The sequence below is a fragment of the Pangasianodon hypophthalmus genome, chromosome 10, assembly GCF_027358585.1.
Source record: "Pangasianodon hypophthalmus isolate fPanHyp1 chromosome 10, fPanHyp1.pri, whole genome shotgun sequence".
NCBI classification, from domain to species: Eukaryota; Metazoa; Chordata; class Actinopteri; order Siluriformes; family Pangasiidae; genus Pangasianodon; species Pangasianodon hypophthalmus.
In genome coordinates this window covers 13,887,504-13,909,226 of record NC_069719.1, presented here as the reverse complement: position 1 = coordinate 13,909,226, position 21,723 = coordinate 13,887,504, and the positions used below count along the sequence as shown (strand labels likewise).

At 40.7% G+C, this 21,723-nt stretch overlaps 1 protein-coding gene across 3 annotated transcripts in view; it reads left to right on the top strand.

Moving 5' to 3' along the window:
* Positions 1 to 21,723, top strand: part of akap6 (A kinase (PRKA) anchor protein 6) — a 95,151-nt gene that overhangs the window by 40,701 nt on the left and 32,727 nt on the right. For all 3 annotated transcript variants that reach the window (XM_053237433.1, XM_053237434.1, XM_053237435.1), the window contains 2 exons: positions 13,668 to 13,795; positions 16,651 to 16,771. In XM_053237433.1, coding sequence (XP_053093408.1) covers positions 13,668 to 13,795; positions 16,651 to 16,771 — 249 coding nt within the window. The remainder of the gene's footprint in view (positions 1 to 13,667; positions 13,796 to 16,650; positions 16,772 to 21,723) is intronic.

The window sequence follows — 21,723 nt, the reverse complement described above, 5'->3', positions numbered from 1 at the left end:
AGCCGCCGTGTCACAGCACACAGGCCCATCATGCATATGGAAAGAGTCTTAGGTATATCAAAGTCACCATGCTTTAAAAGTGACCTGGGGTTATTGCTTGTGAAAATGAAATTACACGAGGTGGCACTTAAACTCTGGCAGAGGAACGCATCTGCAGCTCACCCCAGTTTATAGGTGCTCTTCACTTTCATGGTCAGGGTTGCTCTAAATCTAACATTAGTGCTAACTTTGAGAATTCAAATTGAACATTTTAGACTTTGATGCATATTTAGGTGCAGGTTTGCAGAGTTATAATTTCGACATGCTAGGATTTGGATGATTCAAGGGGGATGGATTTAGATCAGGGGTTTCGTACATTTTTAGCATTCTTTTTGAGTTTGTAATGTTATCCTTAAAATTAGTCATGTTTATGCACTATGGCAAGAAAGTAAAACACCACTGAAATAAGTATAAGTTAGTAACTGAGCATATATTCTTCTTAAAAAGGGAGAACTTGTTTAACAGTAGTTTTGGCTAAATCACATTCATCTACATGCTCTGAAAAATGTTTATTGGGCCCTAAGTGAAAAATGAAATACAATCAACGATCCAAATAGGTAGTAATTTGTTTCTGTTCTCTTTACGTGTATTAGCATGCAAAGGCACTCCAGCTGTAATTTATAAAGTGATTTAATATTGACATACCTCTCTAAGTGTTTTTTGCCGATGGCAGTTTGACAATTGGAATGAATGTTTTATGAAAAAGTTAATAGTGCCTAGTTTTGCAGACAGTTTCAAATATTTAATCACCCAAACGATATGAATTAATATGCAGGTAGGGTGGAACTTATGTTATTTTTTACCCCCTTCACAGATGCATGAGAGCTGTTTTTTGAAATTTATATTGGTAGTGAGTGCACAATGGACTGCAGAGCATGAACAAAAACTATGTTTCTCATGAACACCCCCTTGTTTTTGGTTCAGATATGATGTCAATTTTCTAGGACTGTTTTTTATTTCTTTGCCTACTTCTAATTTTGCCTAATTCTATTTCTATTTTTATGAATACAAGCAATTCTACTTTTACTGAAAGCCTGCTGTCATATGATGTTTTTTTTGGTTCTTTGTCCTTTGGCTAGATATGATGCTTGCACAAGTCAAGAATATAAACCAGATGTTATTTTTCATTCCTATTTTGCCTATTGCACTTGGCATTCAGATCAAAGATGATCTAACTCGCTTGCAAACAAAGCAACAATGCACACTTTAGGCGGTGATTATTAGAATCAGAGTGCCTTTCTGAAAAGGCTCAGTGCAATAGGAAACTATTTTGATTTTGATTTCCTTTGTGGTTATCAGGTTTTCCACGTGCAATGCCTGCAATGTTTAATGACTTCAGTCCAAATTTGATAAAGACTAATCTGATAACCCTGCTGTGATACTGAGGTGTAGTGCTATTGGGAGTACTTGACTTTCTCATTGCCATAGAAAATAGCTCACTGTAATTATGCTAACACTGGAGTTAGACTATCTTTAAAAAGCCACGCAAGTCAAACGTTTCCACACTTTTATGCTTGCTATTATTTCTGCTGGTGTCAAACAGTTTTACTTAATAATTAAGATCGAATCAAAGACATTTTACTTTTAATTAATATTAATATGCTACAGCCATACAGCTTACAGGAGTCTCTAGTGTTGTAGTCTTATCCTATTTGTGTCCCAGAAAGATTAACCTCCTAAACTGAAGGAACTATGGATGATGCAACCCTTCCACAATCGTACAACTGAATATGAACTTAATTTTCCCTGCTCTCTATGCAGTTTCTGAATAATAAGCGTGAAGTTTGGAAATTTACAGGAGCGCAAGAGATCAAGTGGTTATTTTACATTATGTTTACATTGTATTTTGCATTATATTGATAGATATAATAATGGATTAAAAAAAGATTTTTAAATGACTCATATTTTTAAATAACTAAACTTAAACCTGTGTTTTTTCTTAATTTCAGTTTAATACTGGAACCCATGTATGTTCTAATGAAAACATTACAGTGCTTTATAAAAGGTGTGTACAAATATACACCCACCAGCCACTTTAATAGGAACACCTGTACACTTCCTCATTCATGCAATTATCTAATCTGCCCATGTGCCTCATGATTCAACACGTGCAATCTGAGATGCTTTTCTGCTCACCCCGGTTGTAAAGAGTTTTTATGTTAGCCTTCCTGTCAGCACAAACCAATGCTGCCACATGATGGCTGACTGGATAATTGCACGATTGAGCAGGTATTCCTAATAAAGTGGTCAGTGAGTGTAGTTGATTGGTGACACTACATTGCCCCTAGGTGTGTGAATGTGTGTGTGCGTGATGCCCTACAATGAACTTGCATCCCATCCAGGCTGTTTTTCTGCCTCATGCTGCGTGCCTGGAACAGGCTTCAGATCCACCCTGACCCTGACCAGGATAAAAGTTAAAATTAAACAGCTCAAATAATTCAGCACGTTAACATTTATTGAATGCTGCTGGCTAAAGCAATTTTATGCTTTTATGCCGGTGTAATGTTTGGGAAGACAATCTGAACTGACAGTTTCAGTTTATTTTAGGCTTAGTTCCAGCTGTCATTTGTCCCAAAAATACTTAAAACCTACTGTTTAAATGTTTATGATTATATAATCAGCATGATCTTGATCGTGATATATCACTACCAAATAGTGACAAGTGGTCAAATTTACAGCTTAAGCCCAAGTCCATATCTGTGTTGATATTAATGACAGCAATTTCGGTTATTTTATTAAATTCCTCATGTTTTGACTTGTTTGTGACACAGGTCATTGACATGTTTGTTCATTTGCTAATAGCAGCAGCACTTTGGCGCTTTGGAAGGCTGTCGTTGGTTATTGGGTCGTCTAGTGAGCGTGTGATTGGGATCTGCAGGCTGTGACTGCGAGGAGCGAACATCAATATCTGCATAGCCTTCTCTCTCTCACTCTCTCCTTCTCTCTAAGCACTTAGCCTTCAGTCAGCGTAGAATAATTGTCAATGAATATTTAACAAGCCTTCAGCAGGAAAGAGAGCCATCTGAAAAGAATTGGCGGTATATTATTAATACCGGAGGTGTTAGAGATACACTGTAGTCAGTGGACCAGAGTGCACAGTGGATTAGCAATTGAGCATGATGCAGTTGTGAATAAACTCATTTCGCTACCCAGGCCACCATCTGCCTGTTGGGGGGGTGGGGGGTGGGGGGTGTCATGGTGAATGGGAAGTTGGCTAGAAATGCATTCATTCGGTATTCGCACTTAAGTCAAAGCCAGTGCTAAAAGTTTTTTCAGGGTTCTCCTAGGCCAAAGCTTTTGCTCAGCATGTTGTCCCTGGTTCTTTGTTCTACATATTCAGCCTGTTTTTTTGCCCATATCTGTAATGCTTATGGCCAATCTGCTAAACATAAAAGTGTCATCCATGTTATGAAATATGAGCGGTGGAATTACCGTATCACGGCTGCTGATTTAAGATTGCCTTTCAGGTGAGACGCGGAGAAACGCATCCCATCACACCTCCTCTGAGATCTCTCCCACTGCCAGAGGAGCCTTCTGTTCCTCTCTCTCTCTCTCTTTCTTTCTCTCTCTCTCTCTCTCTCTCTTTCTCTTTCTCGTTCTCTTTCTCTCCTGTCTTGAAGTGATATAAAATTATAATGTCTGCCCTCTGGATCTCTTCCTCCTGAAATCTGGCCAAAGCGCTGAAGCTGCATGCGCTAGCTGCCATGCATGAGAAGCAAAACAGGAGGATGGAAAAGAGGCTGAAGGGGGGAGAAAAATAAAACCCACTCATGAAATATATTCCAAAGCACTCAGGGTAGATAGAGAAGTGACACACTTCTCTTCTTTGGCTGTATGTGCAACTCACAGGTGCAGTGTACCACTGAAAAAGAAAAAAAAATCATGGCCTGTGCAGTGAGTTCTTTGATAAACATAATTATTTCTCTTCCTCTTTGATGGCCAACAGGGACAGATGCTGCAAGCGGTAAAAATTATACTAGGTAGAATCACGACTGGTGCTTCGAGCAGACTCTGTTTCTCTGGCCTGTTTTGGATGATGTCAGTGTAAAAGCAGGCTGGCATAGCTGAAGCGAAGGAGTGGCTGATGCATCTTTTAAATAGGCACTGAGTGTCACACGGCGGCTGAAACGAACCGCCTTATCTCAAGGCGCACTGCATCCGTCGCATGTCCTTGAATGGGAACAGTTTATGAGGAGGACGGATGGATAGCCGACATGATTGAGAATTGTGTGTGTTGGGGAAACACAAATGCGTACGTGTTTTGTTAGGTCTGATTCCGCAAACTGTTTACTGTCAGATAGCTGAGAATTGACGGAGCTGATAGCTAGACGGAGAACAATGATGTCTGTCTCCGATTTTGTAGATCGAGCAAAACTAATAACACAACCAGGCGAGTTTAACATGCACTGTCCCTAAACCGATAGGATATCTTAGTGTGTGTGTGATATTTCTAATTTTACTGGCGTCGCTTTGAATAAAGGCTTTGACGCGAAGTCCAAAATGATGAAAAAAACAGTACTGAGTAATAATGATAAATGAACAGCCATTTATAATGTTACTGTCAAAATATATCACCTTTTATCGCTTTCCAATAAACTGTGCCAGCCCTAGCGATAATACTTTGGACATTTTCACTCATTGTGAATGCACAGGTATCATTTCCCCATTACATCCCACCCCCGTGATGCTTCTTGCTTTTTCAAACTGATGAAATCCATTACGGCAGTGTGGCAGTTATAAATGTTGGGCTTTTTGTAGAGCACAGCTCACCTTGTCTGCTGGATTACTCGCGTTTTATGCTCCAGCTGTGATATTTAGTAACCCAGTCTGATAGTGGCCTTGAACATGAAGTGAGTGTTCTTTGTGGAATACAGCTTCCTGTTCAGCTCTAGTGTAGACGATGTCCCATGGGTGAGCCTGTGCCAGTGTGTGTCCATTCTTTGTGATGTGCTTGTGCTGGGTTTTTGTCTGTGCAGAGATTGCGTGTGCTGTCAACAGGTCAGTGCTTTTAGTTAAATTTACACCTGAAAGCCTCATCTGTCAACATGAATATTCTTTTCTACACAGGTTGTACAGATGATTAAAAAGCATGATGTATGTAGTGCGTATGTGTTAATGCTGACCTGCTCGTATGAAGTAATGCACTTGACTCTTTCTCATATTAAATAAACAACCATTTATCAGAGCACTAGTTATCTGATTACACAAGGATGTAGTTTATAAAACTGCCTGACAGGGTGAAAGGCCCGGCTGCTGGGAGTCTCACTATTTTGGTATGAAATGAAACACAGGACAAGTGACCACACACACACACACACACACACACACACACACACACACACACACACACACACGCACACATATACAGCACTAACCTACCCTGCACACACTCTGTTCATTGAATTTTCCATCATCAAAGACATCCTCTCTGGTCTTCCTGTTTCTCCTATTTCATCTTTTTGCACATCCTACTTTAGGACAGAAATATAAATAAGTGTATATATAGGATGTCTACTCTGATTGTCCCTGCACTCTTTAGCACTATGTGTTTGATATTCTCTCTCTATCACTTTTGATACTCGGTCTCTTCTTCTTTTGTCCCTGCATCTATACTATTGTTGTCAACATGCTACATCTGTTTATGCAGTGGGGACGATAGTCTAGAATCTTAAATGCAGTTTATCGAAAACATTTCGCTTTCAACAATAGGCAGCGCTCTTCCTGTCCCTGCCACAGCTGACTTTGAATTGCACTTAATTGCTCGGAATTACACAAAATGCCCTATGATTATTGCTAATTTTCCCACAACACAATAACGTTTTCATACCACCCACGAGGGGAATAAATGAGTATGACTGATCTAATTTTCTTGTTTTTGTGAAACCACTAGAGTGACGGATCTGCGTTAGCTTACAATTAAAAACAACTCATTTGATTTGGTGTTTTCAGCTACGTTTTCTATACACCCACTTGCATAGGTGCTTCAAAAAATGAGGTACTTCAAACATTATGAAAACAATACAAATAAGAGCAGCCATTCACTCTGCTCTCTGCTTTTCGTTAGTCTGCGCTCCGTTAGATCCTGGCCAAGCACTGGGTTTCAGCAACGTGCTGTTTTGGTGTTTCTCATATGAACCCTTTTTACAAATCATATTTGATTTCATGCGTAATTAGTTTGTCCATCAGTGGACGTAGGGGGTCTTACTGAGGCGCTGTCTCTGAGCTGTGATGACACAAGCTTCAGCACAGGAGCCAATATGCATTATGGCAATAGCGTGGTTCCACCTCACCAACCACAGGGAGCTCGTTTCCCATAACCCCATGTTCAGCGTCTCCTCTCTACTCACCTGCATGGAGCAGGAGCTTAGGTTTTCCAGGACTGACAGCCCCATAGTGTTTGATAAAGGCACTGTCCTTCTGATTAAAGTGGAGGATTTAATTAGGTTTTAAGGTTAACGTAAGCAAAAAAAAAAATTAATCAAACATCAAAATATGTAACCCGCTCTTTTTTTCTGTTTGGGCAGCAAAAGTAAGAAGCATTATTTAGGTCTCTTAGAGATTCAATCTAATTTAATTCACTCCCCTTCTCTAAATAAACAATTCTAAAACCTCTTTTTCAAGGCGGGGGGAGAGAGATGATAGAGGTAATCAATATTTCCAGCAATTTAATTAAAACCGTTAGTGGAATAAATCCATTTAATTATCAGTTAATGGAATACAAGGTCATTTACCTGACAGCAACTTTGAAGGTGGCTTACTGCTATGACTGAGAGCGGCGCTAAGGTGTCAGAGCCATTTAGGTGCTGTCAGAGCTCAGCTTTAAGATTCCCCTCAGCACGTTAACCCCTCCTCCTGCCCAGGCTGCCTTCTGCCTTCTGCTGCCTGCCTTAGCAACACACACACACACACACACACACACACACACAGAGCAGGGCGTTTTTCGACAGGCCATTTACAGCTCATAACCACAGCTAATGAAGACCAAGGTCATCAGATGGTGCTGTATCTTATGACTCTGTGTGTGTGTGTGTGTGTGTGTGTGTGCACGTGCACGTGCATGTTTGTTGGTGCATTTGGGATATAGTTAATAATGAGACCACAATGAAAATTTCATTGTCCAATTTCATGAACCCTGTGAGCTGTTATTTTTTTATGCTCATCTTGAGGTTGCATGATTTTGGAGAGTGAAATACAGTGTTGTTTAGGATTGTGTGTGTGTGTGAGTGTGTGAGGGTGTGCTCTGGAATAGAAGCTTTTGGAGCATGGAAGTTGGAGTAATATTTTTCTTAGCGAGTTTATTTGAGACTCTGCTCTCTGGAGCTGAAGGAACTCTGTCTGCAGCACCAGCTCTCTCCATCTGGAACAAATACAACAAATAATAAATAGAGATACAATGGGGCAGAGAAATCGAATTTAACTTGGCCCAAAGCACTTACCTGAAATGTGCATATAATAGTCCCGGGCATTTGTCATTGCGAATGGTTCTGGAGTTTTTGTCCTACTGTTAATGAAATAGTAAGCTTGGCTCTGTACACTGCGTTCTGACTTTACGCATCGATCACCACAATGGCTTTCTCTCTCTTATTACTAAAATCAATTTCTTGCTGTGATTGCTACGAGGAGCATTTAAAAGCACTTATTTCATGCAAGGCATTCTTCCTTCTGTCTCTGCTTTGTGGACATCCCAGAGTTATTCCCACGACTAATGTCCTACATGCATACAATGTTTTTGGAAATAGACTTTACTGAACCTGTCAGTGGGAACATTTAACAGGAAAACATTTATACTGAAGTTATAATGAAGTCAGACACAAGCACATTATCAGAGTATTTAATGTGCATTAAAGTAAGCTTAGAAGACCTAGATCTAGATCTATGAAATTAATATACACATATGGAAATCTCTCTTATGGAAATCTCTCTCTGTTCTTTCTCTCTGTCCTCTATCTCACCACACAAAAGCTGTGATTGCTGGTGTGTGTTTGTGTGTGTGTGTGTGTGTGTGTGTGTTGCTATTACACTGACCCAGTGTTTTGAATTGCAATCTGGCCAACACTGTAGCCGGGAGAGCTCGACATAGCCCTATCTATGTGAGCCTGTTTAATCTTTGCTTTTTTCCCTTTAATCCACTTTGAAATGCAACCTGCTTTCAAGTTGCGCCCCCACCTAAATAAGTCAACTCCTTTTCTGCTCCTTAAAACTCGAAGCAGACGCGCCAAGGTAGCACACTTCCTCCGGTTTAGAATTAAGATCAGATTTTTATGTTCCTTAATTATTTCTTAATTAGTTTGCATGTTAATTAAAATGGTGGCTAATGTTAATTACCTATATTAATGGATTCTCGTGTAGCACCTGCCTGAAGCGTTTGGCTCAGCGTTCAAAATATCTTCATCTAAGCCATTCGGCGCGGTCCGTCAAGCTTTGCTGAAAAAGCAGAGCCGAATTGAAGTCGGAGGATTTTTGAAGCAAGTGTCTCTGAAGTAGTTTCCCGCAATGCCTTTGTTTTTAGTTCTTTTGAGAAACAGTGAGAGGAGAAGAAACGAGGGGTGCTTTAGGACATTAGCAAAGAGAAGTTTGAAATCTTTTAGTAACAAACTTATATTTCCTAATACTCAGTCTAAGTACTAGTCATAAAGTGCTGTCTCTGGTAATAAGTCTATCTACTTTGACATTCTTGCCACACCGCTTGTCTGATTGCTTGGCATGCATGACCTAGCTCAGCAAGCCAACACATATTTAAGTGGGGCTAGTCTGTATTAGATTGAAAATGTTGATGATCACACAATCGATCTAACCCCGCCTCACCCAACTAATCTATAATGTGAGCATGGTCTGAGGCCTCCTTGTTTCTTCCTCCTCATGGGTCTCCAGGTGTTTAGACTTCTTGGAAACGGGGATCAGCGATTAAATGTCACCTTTCAGCAACGACGTTAAATAAGAGGCAGCAATTTAGCTCCTAGCAATTGCTAATTTCACGCCCTGATAAATGTTGCAGGAGCTAAAGCTTTCCAACTGCCTCAGATATTTCTTAAAGGGGAAGGAGTGTGAGGCAGGTAGATCACTGATCTGTTGTTCCACTGAGACTTTGAAATGTGCTTTAATGTCAAGGTGAAAGGAATTCTTAATGTGCCTATGTAATCCGAACTCTGTACAGCGTTTCGAAGAATTCAATCATATTTTATAGTCAGTTGTTTGTTAATCATATGGAACATTTGTCACAAATATCGCACACTCACAAATTTCAGATGTGCAAGGTTTGTGTCATCCCCTCTCTCTTTCTCACTATAGTATATGATTCAACATTTTTTTTTTTCCCCAGATTTTTTTGCTCTGGTCTGATTGTTGGTCGTTCCACTGGCTGTATAGATAGCTGCAGAAATATGGCCTTCAGTTTTAACTGCTCACATCATCAAATTTGATGAAGCAGCCAACAACAGGCCATGAATGTGGTTATATCAGAGGCTGTTTAGCTGTGGAGGCCTGATAAGCATGAAGGAATGAGAGGAACTCCTGTCTTACAACGCTGTAATAACTCCCATTATTTTGGGCTGTAAAGTCATGTGATTCATACCAGGAGACAGCGTTACGTATTAAACCCAGCTTTTTACAGCTGGTGGTTGGAAATGAATTTTGAGTTTTCAAATGAATTTCAAGCCCCTCCTCTTTGCACAAATATTCCTCTGCTTGTAGGTGAGGTAGGAAATAAAACCACATTGTTTTCTTTCCCGTGAACCTGTATACGCTGAAATGAATTATATCCCTCCCCATCTGAACAGGATTTTCATTTATTTATTTATTTCCCCCAACTCAAAATGGAAGTCCTCTCGGAATTCTGTGAAGCCGAAGCTTTGCTATTGTACGTGCAAGTTTATGAGCTGCTTTGATAGAACTCTTGCCCGTTTATGACTGCTGGCACGAGCTCACACAACTCCCGACTGAATTTATTTTCTGAGCATGCCTGCACTGCGCCGCGCTCCGACACTGCCTGGGAACATCAGGACGAGTCTGATGGGAGACATTTCAAACAGGACGATGTATGTTCTGGCTGGTTGGAACACCAGACGAAGGAAGAAAGGGGGGTGAGGAGACTTCCCACAGTTTTCAATCTTTCTACGATGCTCCTTGCATTCCGAGAAGACGATAAAGAAATAAACAAACCATGTGTTTGGTCATATCGCTTAAGCATCCAGTTTAAGGGGTAGCCACAAACCCCTGTGCTACCATTCTCGCTGTTGCTACTGCTCACCAGAGTCACATAGTTCTCCTTGTTAATTTATATAGCTCCCTCACTGCTTTCTTTAACACTGTTTACCTTCCTAAATCCCATTCCACCTCCTACTTTCTAGTTGCCATTCTTTTTTCGTCTCAAATGACAAAATGATGCATCCACAATTTTGTTTGGATTATTTTAATGGCATGCTCTATTTGAAATGTGTGTTTTAAAGATTGAAAACTGCCTTTTCTGGAGGTTGTTCATAAATTTATAAATCCCCGCCTGATAGTTTGTGGTAGTCCATTAGTGAAAATGCATTGTTAAAGCATTAATACTTCACCCTTATCTAAAAAATGATTTATCTTATCATTTTTCGACTCAAGGAAGTCTTTGTTTTAACTCCTAATTTCTATTTGTCTTTAATTTCCTCATGCTGCAGAGGGCATTATGGTAGCGTGACTGTAAATGGAAGACGTAGCAGGATTTGCCCCAGGTCCTAACAGTGTTTGTGAGGGAGATTATGAGTTTATTATTCAAGTCAGAGGTGCATATGGATCAATCTCGGTCCTAACTTAAAGGAACCTTTCCCACTATGCTTTTGACTTCAACAGCTCTTAGAACATCTAATATTCCCTCCTGCTAATTTTTAAGGCTGTGCACTCTTATTGACGTTTTTTGAAGAACAACCGCTGGAAGCCCAGACTGTTTACAGCCTGGTTTATAAATTATTAATATTTACCATACATTTAATTTCCTTCCGGCCTGATATCTGAAAGCTCATTGTAATTATATCCATGTGTGAAGTCGGAGGGGGGAGAGGCAAAGGAAGTGATGATCACTGTAGCGCTCTCCCAGTGTGTGATTGACAGCGAGATCGCTCGCTTGAGTCCCAGGGGACGTAGAGCTGCGGAAGTTTCAAGGGGCTATGAAATTGGCACTGGCATGTAAACAAAAAGCCTAAAATGACTTGATTCAGCAGATTCTGATCAAATTTACATAACTCGCACATTCTCGAGACAGGAGTTACAAATGATCAAAATTTATATTGACCCCTGTGTATTACTACACAGTAATCTTTTAGAGCAGAGCTGTTTTTGACAGCACGAGAGATGCTGAGTTTTCAGTAATTCCGTTTGAAACAGGAATAGAGAATGCACAGGTCTGTAAGCTGCTTCGGTTGGGTTATTTTCCTTACTGCATGATGGTAAAGCCATACCAGCCTCTGTGTTTCTTGAAAGACATCATACTGTCCTCAGTTATATCACAGCACTGATAAATTCTTGAATGTGATTGGCCAGAAGGTGTTGATTAATCTCCTATAACAACAGCATGGACAGTAGTGCTGGCTGTAATTCCAATCACAGGTTTATATCAGTGTGCTCATTCTAATACATTATCATGTCTATAGTAACTCATTCACAGGGACTTGTACGGTGGACGAGGTATATAATCTAATAATAAATATATTTAAAAATGTGTTGTTATTTAACAGAAAAATGTCTCCTTTCTCTAAGAAGATGTTTATTAAATATTTATGGAAGAAGTTTCAAGTGTCTATATCTTTAATATTGGGCAAATTCAAATAATATTAACAATCCATCATGCTTTATTCCTTACTTAACCTAGTGGTAATATGTTTTGCCCATGCGACATGCATTTCTCAGTTTATATGTGGAATATAATACAGTGATTTGAATATATACAAGGCACTTCTTGCATAGCATTGGATGTAAAGGGATATGTATATATCATACACAGTTGGAAGTCCAATACTCTCATCAATAGACCAATTTCTCTTTTAAATGGAGAAGCTCTAATACATGTAACTGTATATTACAGTATTGATATTTCTCATGCTCACCCAAAGGAACCATATTTTCCACCAGATCTGTCATAGACTTTTATAGATTTCTTATACGTCTCTACTTCGGATCGTAAAGCTGAAGTGAAAGCTAGTCATGCCTGATCAGTGGGAGAGGGATTCTGTCTGATTTCCAAACTCTTCAGAGGGGGGAAAAAGATGTATGGGTTCATTAGAATCACATGTGCCACCCGGAGTCAGAGCTCCACACTGGGCAGAACCGTCTTCACAGTCAAGGTGGCTGGGAGAAATTGCTTTTGTCTGTGGCGGGCATTAGTCATTATTGTGTGTGTAAGCAGCTCCAGCGGGATTGGGTAATTAGGATCCTGACATGGCATCAGCGAGTGAGCTGAGTGAATCCGAAATGAAGGCAAATGAAAGCAAATTCCTCCGAGGGGGGAGACGCGAACGCACCGCACTTGCGCCGCTAATTTTCTTGGAGCTCCTAGTTAGGTTCATTTCATTCCTCCCAAATGAGAAAAGCGCCAGAGCCGAGCGTTTGATACCCGCCCAATAAATGGAATGAAAAGGCAACACATCTTTCTGTTGATTTGCTTGTTTATTATCAAGGGTAGCTTTGATTGAGGAGCAGTTTGCATTCGTGGAATTGTTTGACCTTTATAGAGGCATCTGCAGAGCAGGCGGTGTGCCTTCTGGAAGGAATGCAAACCACTGCGCTTCATACAGTGTCAAGAAATGAGCTAAAAATCAAAGCAGGCTGTTGGAAATTTTATTGGCTTGCCACAGATTCATCTCCGCATACTTTGGGCTTTAACTGATCTCCGTTCGCCCAATGTAGCCAATTTTCTCGAGAACAGATGCACAGCAGGAACTTTTTTTTCCCTCAATGGTTTGCAAAGTCAGAATTGCTTGCGACTATAGTGACTGTAACCCACAAAGAACAGCACTTATTCCACACAGAACTCATTACTTCTAATATTTGGTGCTTTGTGTGGAGTTGGGACTGCATTATTAATTTCTATTATATAATAATGGGATTTTGATAAAGGCTAATGTTGTAGCCATGTTGTAATCAGTAAAGCATTTACTGTAAATACAGATGGGTAACAAATTAAAGGAAAAAATATCAAATGGTTTAATAAGGTGTTGGGTCACCACGAGCTGTCAGAACGGCTTTAGTTTTTTTTTGGCATAAAGTCTACAAGTCTCTGGAACTGCACTGGAATGATGAACATCTTTCTTTTGAAAGATATTCACTCAATTGGTGTTGTGATGATGGTGGTGGGGAGCGCTGTCTCACACAGCAGTCCAAACTCAAACCATTCCATGAGTCCTCATGCCCTGTGCATGGAAAGAGACCACTCCTATCAGGACAGAAAGGTTTCAAAATATCGATTTACAGAGATACTTCCCTTTACGTGGACAAACAGACCAAAAACATGCTGGCAGAATGCCGACACAGACTAACAGAGTCACCATTTTTTTTCCTCTAATTTGTCACCTGTCTGTATATATGATACCCAGGAAGTTCAGAACTGTGCACTGTGATGTGCTGATGGTTTACGTGTGTGTGTGTGTGTGTGTGTGTAACAGGTGCAGCAGTGTTACAGAGAGGCCCAGAGGGATATTCTGGATCAGATGAGTGTGAAACTTGGAAGTCAGCAGTATTGTTCCAGCTCCAGCAGAAACAAAAACGTCTCTTTCATGTCCAAGTCCAGCAGGTACAGGAGAAGCCATTCCCAGATCACACTACTAAAAGGGCAGAGGTCAGACTTGAAATACAGATTTAAAAAAAAAATAAAAATCAGCTAGTAAAAACACAGATTCTGACTTGTACTTTAACATGAACATTATCCAAGTCTTTTTATTTGTATATTTTTGTATATTACATGTTCCTGGCATGGTTTACAACCATAAATTATGATTCCTTATACATAAATTATACAAATACACCCTCCATCACATTCATTTTATGAAACTGGTCCTGAAACAAGATGCTGATTTGTAGAATTTGTCCCGTCAGTTAAAAGGCTACCCTCCCACTCTTTCTCCTATACACTAATGCAGTAGAGGAACTCTGGAGGCTGGACTTGCCTCTGTGCCTTGGCTTTGAATCAAGCATCATTTTAATCCTTTTAAGCCCTTCATTCTAATGATTTATTTTGCAGAAAAAAACTGTAATGATCCTTTGAATTTTAATGACGAGCTGCCTGCTCAAGGATTCATTGTTTTGACTCTTTGGCCCTTACCTTTTGCTTAGAAACATGTCTAGAGGGAGGAGCTGTCGAAAGCTATCGCCTAGGCTGCCTCTCTCCTCTTCTCCTCCTCCATCACGGCGCTGTAGGGCACACACATACACACACACACACACACACACACACACACACACACACGCTTCATGCTGACGGAGATGGGACGTGTGCCATTCATTCACCAATCAAAAACTCTCCCTAGAAAGACTGTCTGTTTTAAAGAATGGTTGGCAGGGCAGTGGAGCAGTGACGGAATGGAAGCTTCTGTATTAGCGCCATAAATTAAATATCAGCTTCTATAAAAGTGTCACTTTACATGAGCTGTGAGAGGTGTCAATAAGGAGGCCAACCTTTTAGGGCTGGACACGAGTGGCTGAGGTGGGGTCTGATGATGAATTTTGTACAGTAATACCTCTCATAATCCTCCATCACCACCTCAGAGCTGAGGGTACTTGACTGATGTTAAAGCATGTGAAAAGAAAAGAGGAAAAACACTGTCTTTAGCTTTCCTGAGACTGTTTCTGCCTGCTGGAGAACACTCCAACATTCATTTAAGCCCAGACTGAGCAGGGGTGGATAAATCATAAATTTATTAACTAGCCCACTGAGCAAGTAAAAACTGCAGTTTGGTGGCCTGGAGGTTAGGCCAAAAACTGGTAGCTGACGTAATATAATAACAGTTGGTCAGCTAGTTAGCTAGTTAAGTGCATTAATACAGACTAAGATGCCTTCGACTAAAAGTCAGCAGGTCAATGGCCACCATTTGTTTTGTTTTTTCACATTACATGTAAAAAACGATTTGAATCTGGTGTCTTTATTTTCAATCAAAATGTTTAATTGCATTGTGACTAAATTATAGTAGAGGAGAGTTATATGACTGCTTTGCACTTGAATGTCTTTTGCTGTTGTTCATGTTTGTGTTTTCATATACCTGCATATTCCTGATTCTGTATAGATTGTCTGTCATCCATTCACGCTGATTAATCTGATTAATCCACCTGGTAAAAAACGTTCTACTTTCAGCCAGGTTGCGCCTTGGCTGATGTGTGTAGTGCAGCAGGCTGTGGGAAAACACGTTCAGAAACATGTGCCAAAGCACCATGAAGTGCATTAAGTTTAAACATCAAATGAAAACTTTTGGAGTGTTTCATTTCCTGGTTGTTGAACCTACTTGTCCAAAAATATGAAAAGCTCAAACACTGAGTGTATATAGGCTTCTACCTCATTTTGTTAATTTTGTTTTTCTGACAAATTGTTTTACAAGTATTTAAAGTTATATTGTGGCCAAACAGTCTGCTGTGGCAGAGTAGTGTAATATATTTGTATATTTAACTTCAAACCCGCACAGTGAGTTCTAACATTGTTTCAGTCTTTCAGCTGCATCTGGCTGATCAACGTCATTTTTCCAAGTAGCTAAAATATTCATATTCTCTCCTCCACTGTTTTGTTTCATCAACGCCTGCTTCGATATGCAAATACACGCCACAAAGATTGTTGAAATTACATATGTAGCAGTGCAATTCAGTCCCGCTCTTCTGTTTAGTTTGTGTCTGGGCTGAGTTGAAATAAAGGAGAAGTGTTGATTTTTCTCTCGCTTTTTGATAGTTATTTGTGTAATCTTATTCATAGTTTCTTTCTCCCATTGGGGACAACTCTCTGGATTGCTTATAAAAGCCCGACAAGAAAATGGCACTAGTTTGACATAACTGTCAAAGTGTTCTGAAGCAGTATGAATGCAAAACAATTTCCCCACTTATGTTTATAAACACATGGCCCTCCTGCTGAGGCCCTCACACTAAAGCAGAGATACCAATGTGTCTGTGTCTGTGTGTGTGTGTGTGTGTCTTCACATTTGTTGTCATGTTTGTTTGCATGTGCTTGCGTGCAGAAATGTGTCTATGGAGTGTGTGTGTGTGTGTGAGCATATGTGAGCATGGACACAATGGCTCCTGGTTCTTTCATAAATATTTGATGTCCTTTCATGTCGGGGCTGAAGGCAAGCTCGGGGAATAGGGAGGTGAAGTCATGTTTAATTAAGTTGTTCTGGCTCAGGATCCGTCACTCAATGCGCAGGTTAAAGATCCCTTCTGCTTCCGACCCCTTTCACACCTCACTTACCTGCACCGCGGCGCCACATACTAACGGGACAGAGTAATTACCTCCACTTGTCAAATATTCCCTCAGTAAAAGAGCTGCATGCTGCCCAGGCATCCTTCTCCAGCCAGATGAACAGCAGAGACAAGGAGAGAATGCAGTTTATATCAGCCAAAACTTCTCTCACAGGGCACCTTTAACTCAGCTGTACGTTTCTCTTCTCCATTCAGCCTATCAGAGTTCGAGAGCGAGTACCAGGGGCTCTGGGATTGGCTGATGGACATGGAGTCCATCGTGACGGACAGCCATGAGCTGATGATGTCAGAGGAGCAGCAGCATCATCTCTATAAGGTGAGAATGGCATCACAGACAGACCTTGTGTGAATTCTGTGAGCTTGTCCCACTTTCCATCATTCACTCTGATATTGTACTTTAATAACAGAAAGACAGAAAGACAGAAAGATGGGACAGAGGAAGGTAAATCCCAGCAGACTTTTCTGCTGCTTCTTTGCCCTGCTGATATAACCACAGAAGGACATAAGGAAAAAAAAAGAGTGATGTAGTTGTAAATGAAAAGTCAGCAAGTGCAGGAAGATAGGGCCTCATTCCTTTTATATCCCATGTACTCACCTTGTCTCAATGAATTTTTATTAGTGATAGATAAAGCAGGCTACTTTTGTGTTAGGTCAGTATATTTGTTCTTGATTAATACAAACTGATTTGGGGACTCTATTGATTGCATGCCCACCTAATAAATATGTACTGCGCTGCCGTGTTTGTTATCGTGCGTGTGTGTGCTGGGTGGCCTGCCTTTATCTGCCGTGGATGGGGGATTGATTGGGAGCCGGGCTTGTTTGCCCACATTCAGGGCTTTATCACGCGGAAGGGGAGATAGAGAACGCTGCTCGCCGTAAGCCATGGCCCGTAAATCAGCCTCATTTAGGTTGCCTTTATTGGACCGATCCTGACACTCGTCATCCTCCAATTGCTCGGAGCATATGGCATATTTCAAACGAGCAGATTGTGAATCATAAAGAAATGAAATTAATAACCAGCTCCGCTTGCAGTGGAAACAAACCATAATGACAAGCAATGGCAAAGCCAGACGCTACCTCTTCCTCCTCCCTCTGTACTTTATCACTCCCTCTTCTCCGAGCCTCCCGAGGTCACCGCCAAGGTCAGAACTAATCTTCCTGCTCATCGGGCATAGTGACCCCTACCATTAGTCATATCTTACAGTAAGATAGAAAGCAGGAAATATAATGCCTTTTCTTCTTTCTTTTATTTGCCTGTAAGCCATACTGTCTCGCGCGCAGTAATGCGACACCTCCGGCCGGCTCTCTCACAGATCACATTTATTCACACCGAGCGATGGCTTCACTAAAATGGCTGCCATTACAGTTAGTGTTTTTCATGTGGTCACGTATATGCATAAATACATTAGCAGTGTTAACCAGTGGATCTGTGCATTCTCTTCTTCTGATGAGCATTCATCTTAGTCAGACATCAATCAGAGCCAATGCTTATTAGTGTGTGTGTGTGTGTGTGTGTGTGTGTGTACTGCACACTGTGAATGCCTTCAGTGTTTACTGACAGCAGGAAGAGATCTCTGTCTAAACTAACACGCTCTGATGCCTCTACTGATCAAAGCTCCTCTTTAACCAAACTTTCCTCATGTTTCTCTCTCTCTCTCTCTCTCCCTCTCCCTCTCTTTCTCTCTCTCTCTCTCTCTCACACACAAACACACACACGCACACACGTTTGTTGACTCAGAAAAGAGGTGTTGTAGTGATATGCTGCAGTTTATTAGGAGCTGATTATGTGTTGGTGCATGTTATATCAAAAGAGATGATGTTTTTCAAAGAGAGGTGATCCCATAAGATCCTGTTTGTTCAATTAAAAAATTGATTTTTTTTTGTTTTAGGTGTTGATAGCTATGACATTGGTTGCAGTCCACAAGTTTGGTTAGTACAGGAGCTAAAAGTGCATGTATAAAGAATAAATGCCTTTACTTTTCTAACTCCAGATTAATAATTACATCAATAACAGAGGAAAACCTCTGAGATGTTTTTTGGGTTGTAGCTCTGATGAAAATGGCAGCTCTGTGTTGCTGTGTGTGTCTGAAAGAAAGAGAGAGAAAAGCTTAGAGAGCATGTATGGCTTGTGTGTGTGAGTGTGTGTGTGTGTGGGGTTTAATCTGCATTATGTCTGACAGCGTGCCTGCAATGGTAGAGTTACAGAGGTTGTGTGAGCGTGACGCATTGCTGCTTTATGGAGCTGGAGCAGGTGGCGTTTCATGCGATTCTCATCACCGCCACCATATCTCCTCTCTCGCCGTCGCTCTTCTCTTTTTTCTTTATCCGCTCTTTTTTCTTTTTGTGTATCTCCTGCCTCATACCAAACTCTTCTTCCTTCTACAATTTCCCCTGCCTCTGTCTCTGTCCACCTGCTTTATATCCACATTTGTATTTTTATGTGTTCTGTCTTCTAAACCATTCTCAATGCCAGTAGCAGCCGGGGTATTTTGGTTAGCTCCACACATGCACAGATTAATATGCGTTGTCTAATTTTAATTCATTTTAAATTCGTAAATCGTTAAATTCCCCACGGGCACCAAAGTGTTCCAGTGTGTGTGTGTGTGTGTGTGTGTGTGTGTGTGTGTGTGTGTGTGTGTGCGTGTGTGTATGGTGTGCTGGGTGCTTTCTATAGCACTGCTCTCTGTCTCAGGCCCCATGAACAGGCTCGCTGCGATTAAAAGCCGCAGTGTCCATTTAAGAGGCAGCGATTGAGTCGGTTACCAGGACAACCTTCCAAAAGTAAACAAAAGTTTTTTTTTTCTTTCAGGATGCTTACAATTAATAAAACTCTTCCGGAACAGCCTGCAGGGATTTATGGGACTTGGCAGGCTAGGGAGTGACTGTTCATTGAAAAGGAAAAAGTGAACACTTATCATGACCCTGAGAGAGTCGAGGCTCAGGGTGGGAAAGTGTGTGTGTATGTGTGTGCTGCGTCCACACATTAAAGTGCAGTTGTGGCTGGTGGTTTTTAAAATGGGGAAGCACAGGTGTCTGTTATTGAAGTATATATCTGTGTGAGTTCTGTTTCACCTGTTTGGCCTCCTGTTTAATTCTCAGCCTCTTCTCATAAGTGAAAGCTACAAAAATCATTTCCAAAATTAATAGTGTCTGTCTAGCTAGCTAAATTTACATTTATGTCTTTTGTATACAACTGAGCAGTTGAGGGGTAAGGGCCTTGCTCAAGGGCCCAGTAATGGCAGTACCGGGATTTGAACTCACAACCTTCTGAGCAGAGGTCCTACACCTTAACCACAGAGCTACCACTGTCTATTTTCAAGTTTCACTGAACAAGGTAGTAACAGATATCCAGACCTATTAATAAACAATCACAAATCATCAAACATAACTTTATATTTACAATTTATTTATAATGTTAACCAATTACAATGATAAAATAACAGACTGTACAGTTGTGCAAACCTGTTATGGATTCGGTTACCGACTACTGCAGAGCTCCGAGCTCTCTGAGTCTGACTAACACTGATATATTTAAGTTTCAGATGTCAGTTCATGTTCTTTACCATTTCAATGACTGGAAGTTGGTTATGAGGTTCTGCTCCTTTGAGAGATCTTCCCATCATCATCTGGAGAAGCCGTGCGTCCAGGCGGGACAAACACTGTCCAATAAATGTTGAGATATTTTTATGCATAGGCATTATGTTTTCAGGTTGTCTGTTTGTCTGTCAGTCTGCGATTCTCATTAGAGCGATATCTCAAGAACAAGTGGTTAAATCTTTGTAGGATGTAAGTGAAATTATCATTGTAACCAACTGAGTAGATTTTGGAATTGATCCAAACAGGGTCACTGTCACAGCAGGGTCACTCTTTTGCTGCTTCCTTCCTGTTTGAAGAATATTTTAAGGATATTTCAGGCATACAAATTAGTATCAAGAAGGACTAGACTTGGTGGTAACAGAGGCATCTCAATCAATGCCATTGTCATTAAGTTCTACTGGGTTTTTCTACTTGTTCGATACAAAACCAGTGGAAGTGAAGTTGGGGTAGTCATTTTAAGGCTTTACCTACTTGGTTTTTCAGGAGGAGGAATTTGTGCTTATGCTCTATAAAGTAGTTGTGTGGGTGTGATCACGCATAAATTCCACAAAACTTTAGAATACCTGGCATATTCTTATACTGCTCCAGTGCTTGAAAGTTGTGGTGCATTTAAATGGAACTTATGAATTTGTGACACATGATGGTGAGCACACGGTACAGCATTTAAATGGTTAATGTCAGGAGAATGAAATGTGCAGCTGGAAAATATGGAATGCTAGTGTGAACTGTATGAATCTTATGTAGAAGCTAAGTAGAAGATAAGTCTAGTCTGGACTCCCAAGTGGTACAACAGGAAAGTGTTTGTCCTGTTAACCTATTGTCAAGAGATCGCAAATTCGAATCCCAGTGATGCCATGGCCATCTGTGTCCAGAAATCCAAAAATTGGATTGGCCATACTCTCTGGGTGGGAGGGATAGCGTGCTCTCTATTTCCTGTCAATCACAACAAAACTAGCCAATTGTAGGCATCTGTGAGCTAATGTATGTGGAAGAAGGTAGATAGTGCTTTCCTCCAGATGTGTCCTGAATGTGTTCAGCTGCCTTGTGATGTAGCATGAGCAGTGGCTAGCTGTATATCTAGGTGGAAGCACATGTTTGCCCTCACTCTCTCTGGTTGGTAGCTGTCATGAGATAACGGTGTGAAGTGGCAAACTGGGGAGAACAATTGGGTTTAAAATGCCTAAAAACAAAAAGTCCATCAGATATTCTGGTAAATCACTAAGAAAGACTAAAACGCACTTTAATTACACTTAGCATTGACCTCATTCACTGATTTTCTATGGGCTTTGCCATATTGACATATCAACAGTGCATCACAGCTTCTGACTCCCAGAGTGTTAAATATCGCAAGACATGTGAAGCCAGCCAATTGCATCTTTTTGAACTGCTGCTCATGCTGCATCACAGGGCAGCGTAATACACTTGGAGGAAAGAGCTATCTACCATCTTCTGCATACATGAGCTCACAGATGCCTGTGATTGGCTGGTGTCACTGTGATTGACAGTGGAGACATGTTATCGTTTTTTTTTCAACAGTACAAAGAACTGTATTGAAGTTTTTGTCTGTAGTAACTGCACATAGAATCTATATGTGGTGGATAGAGATGAGGTTGAAAAATGCTGGAGTACAGGGGTTGGAAGAAAGTGACATTGCTTCTTAGTTGTTGCCAA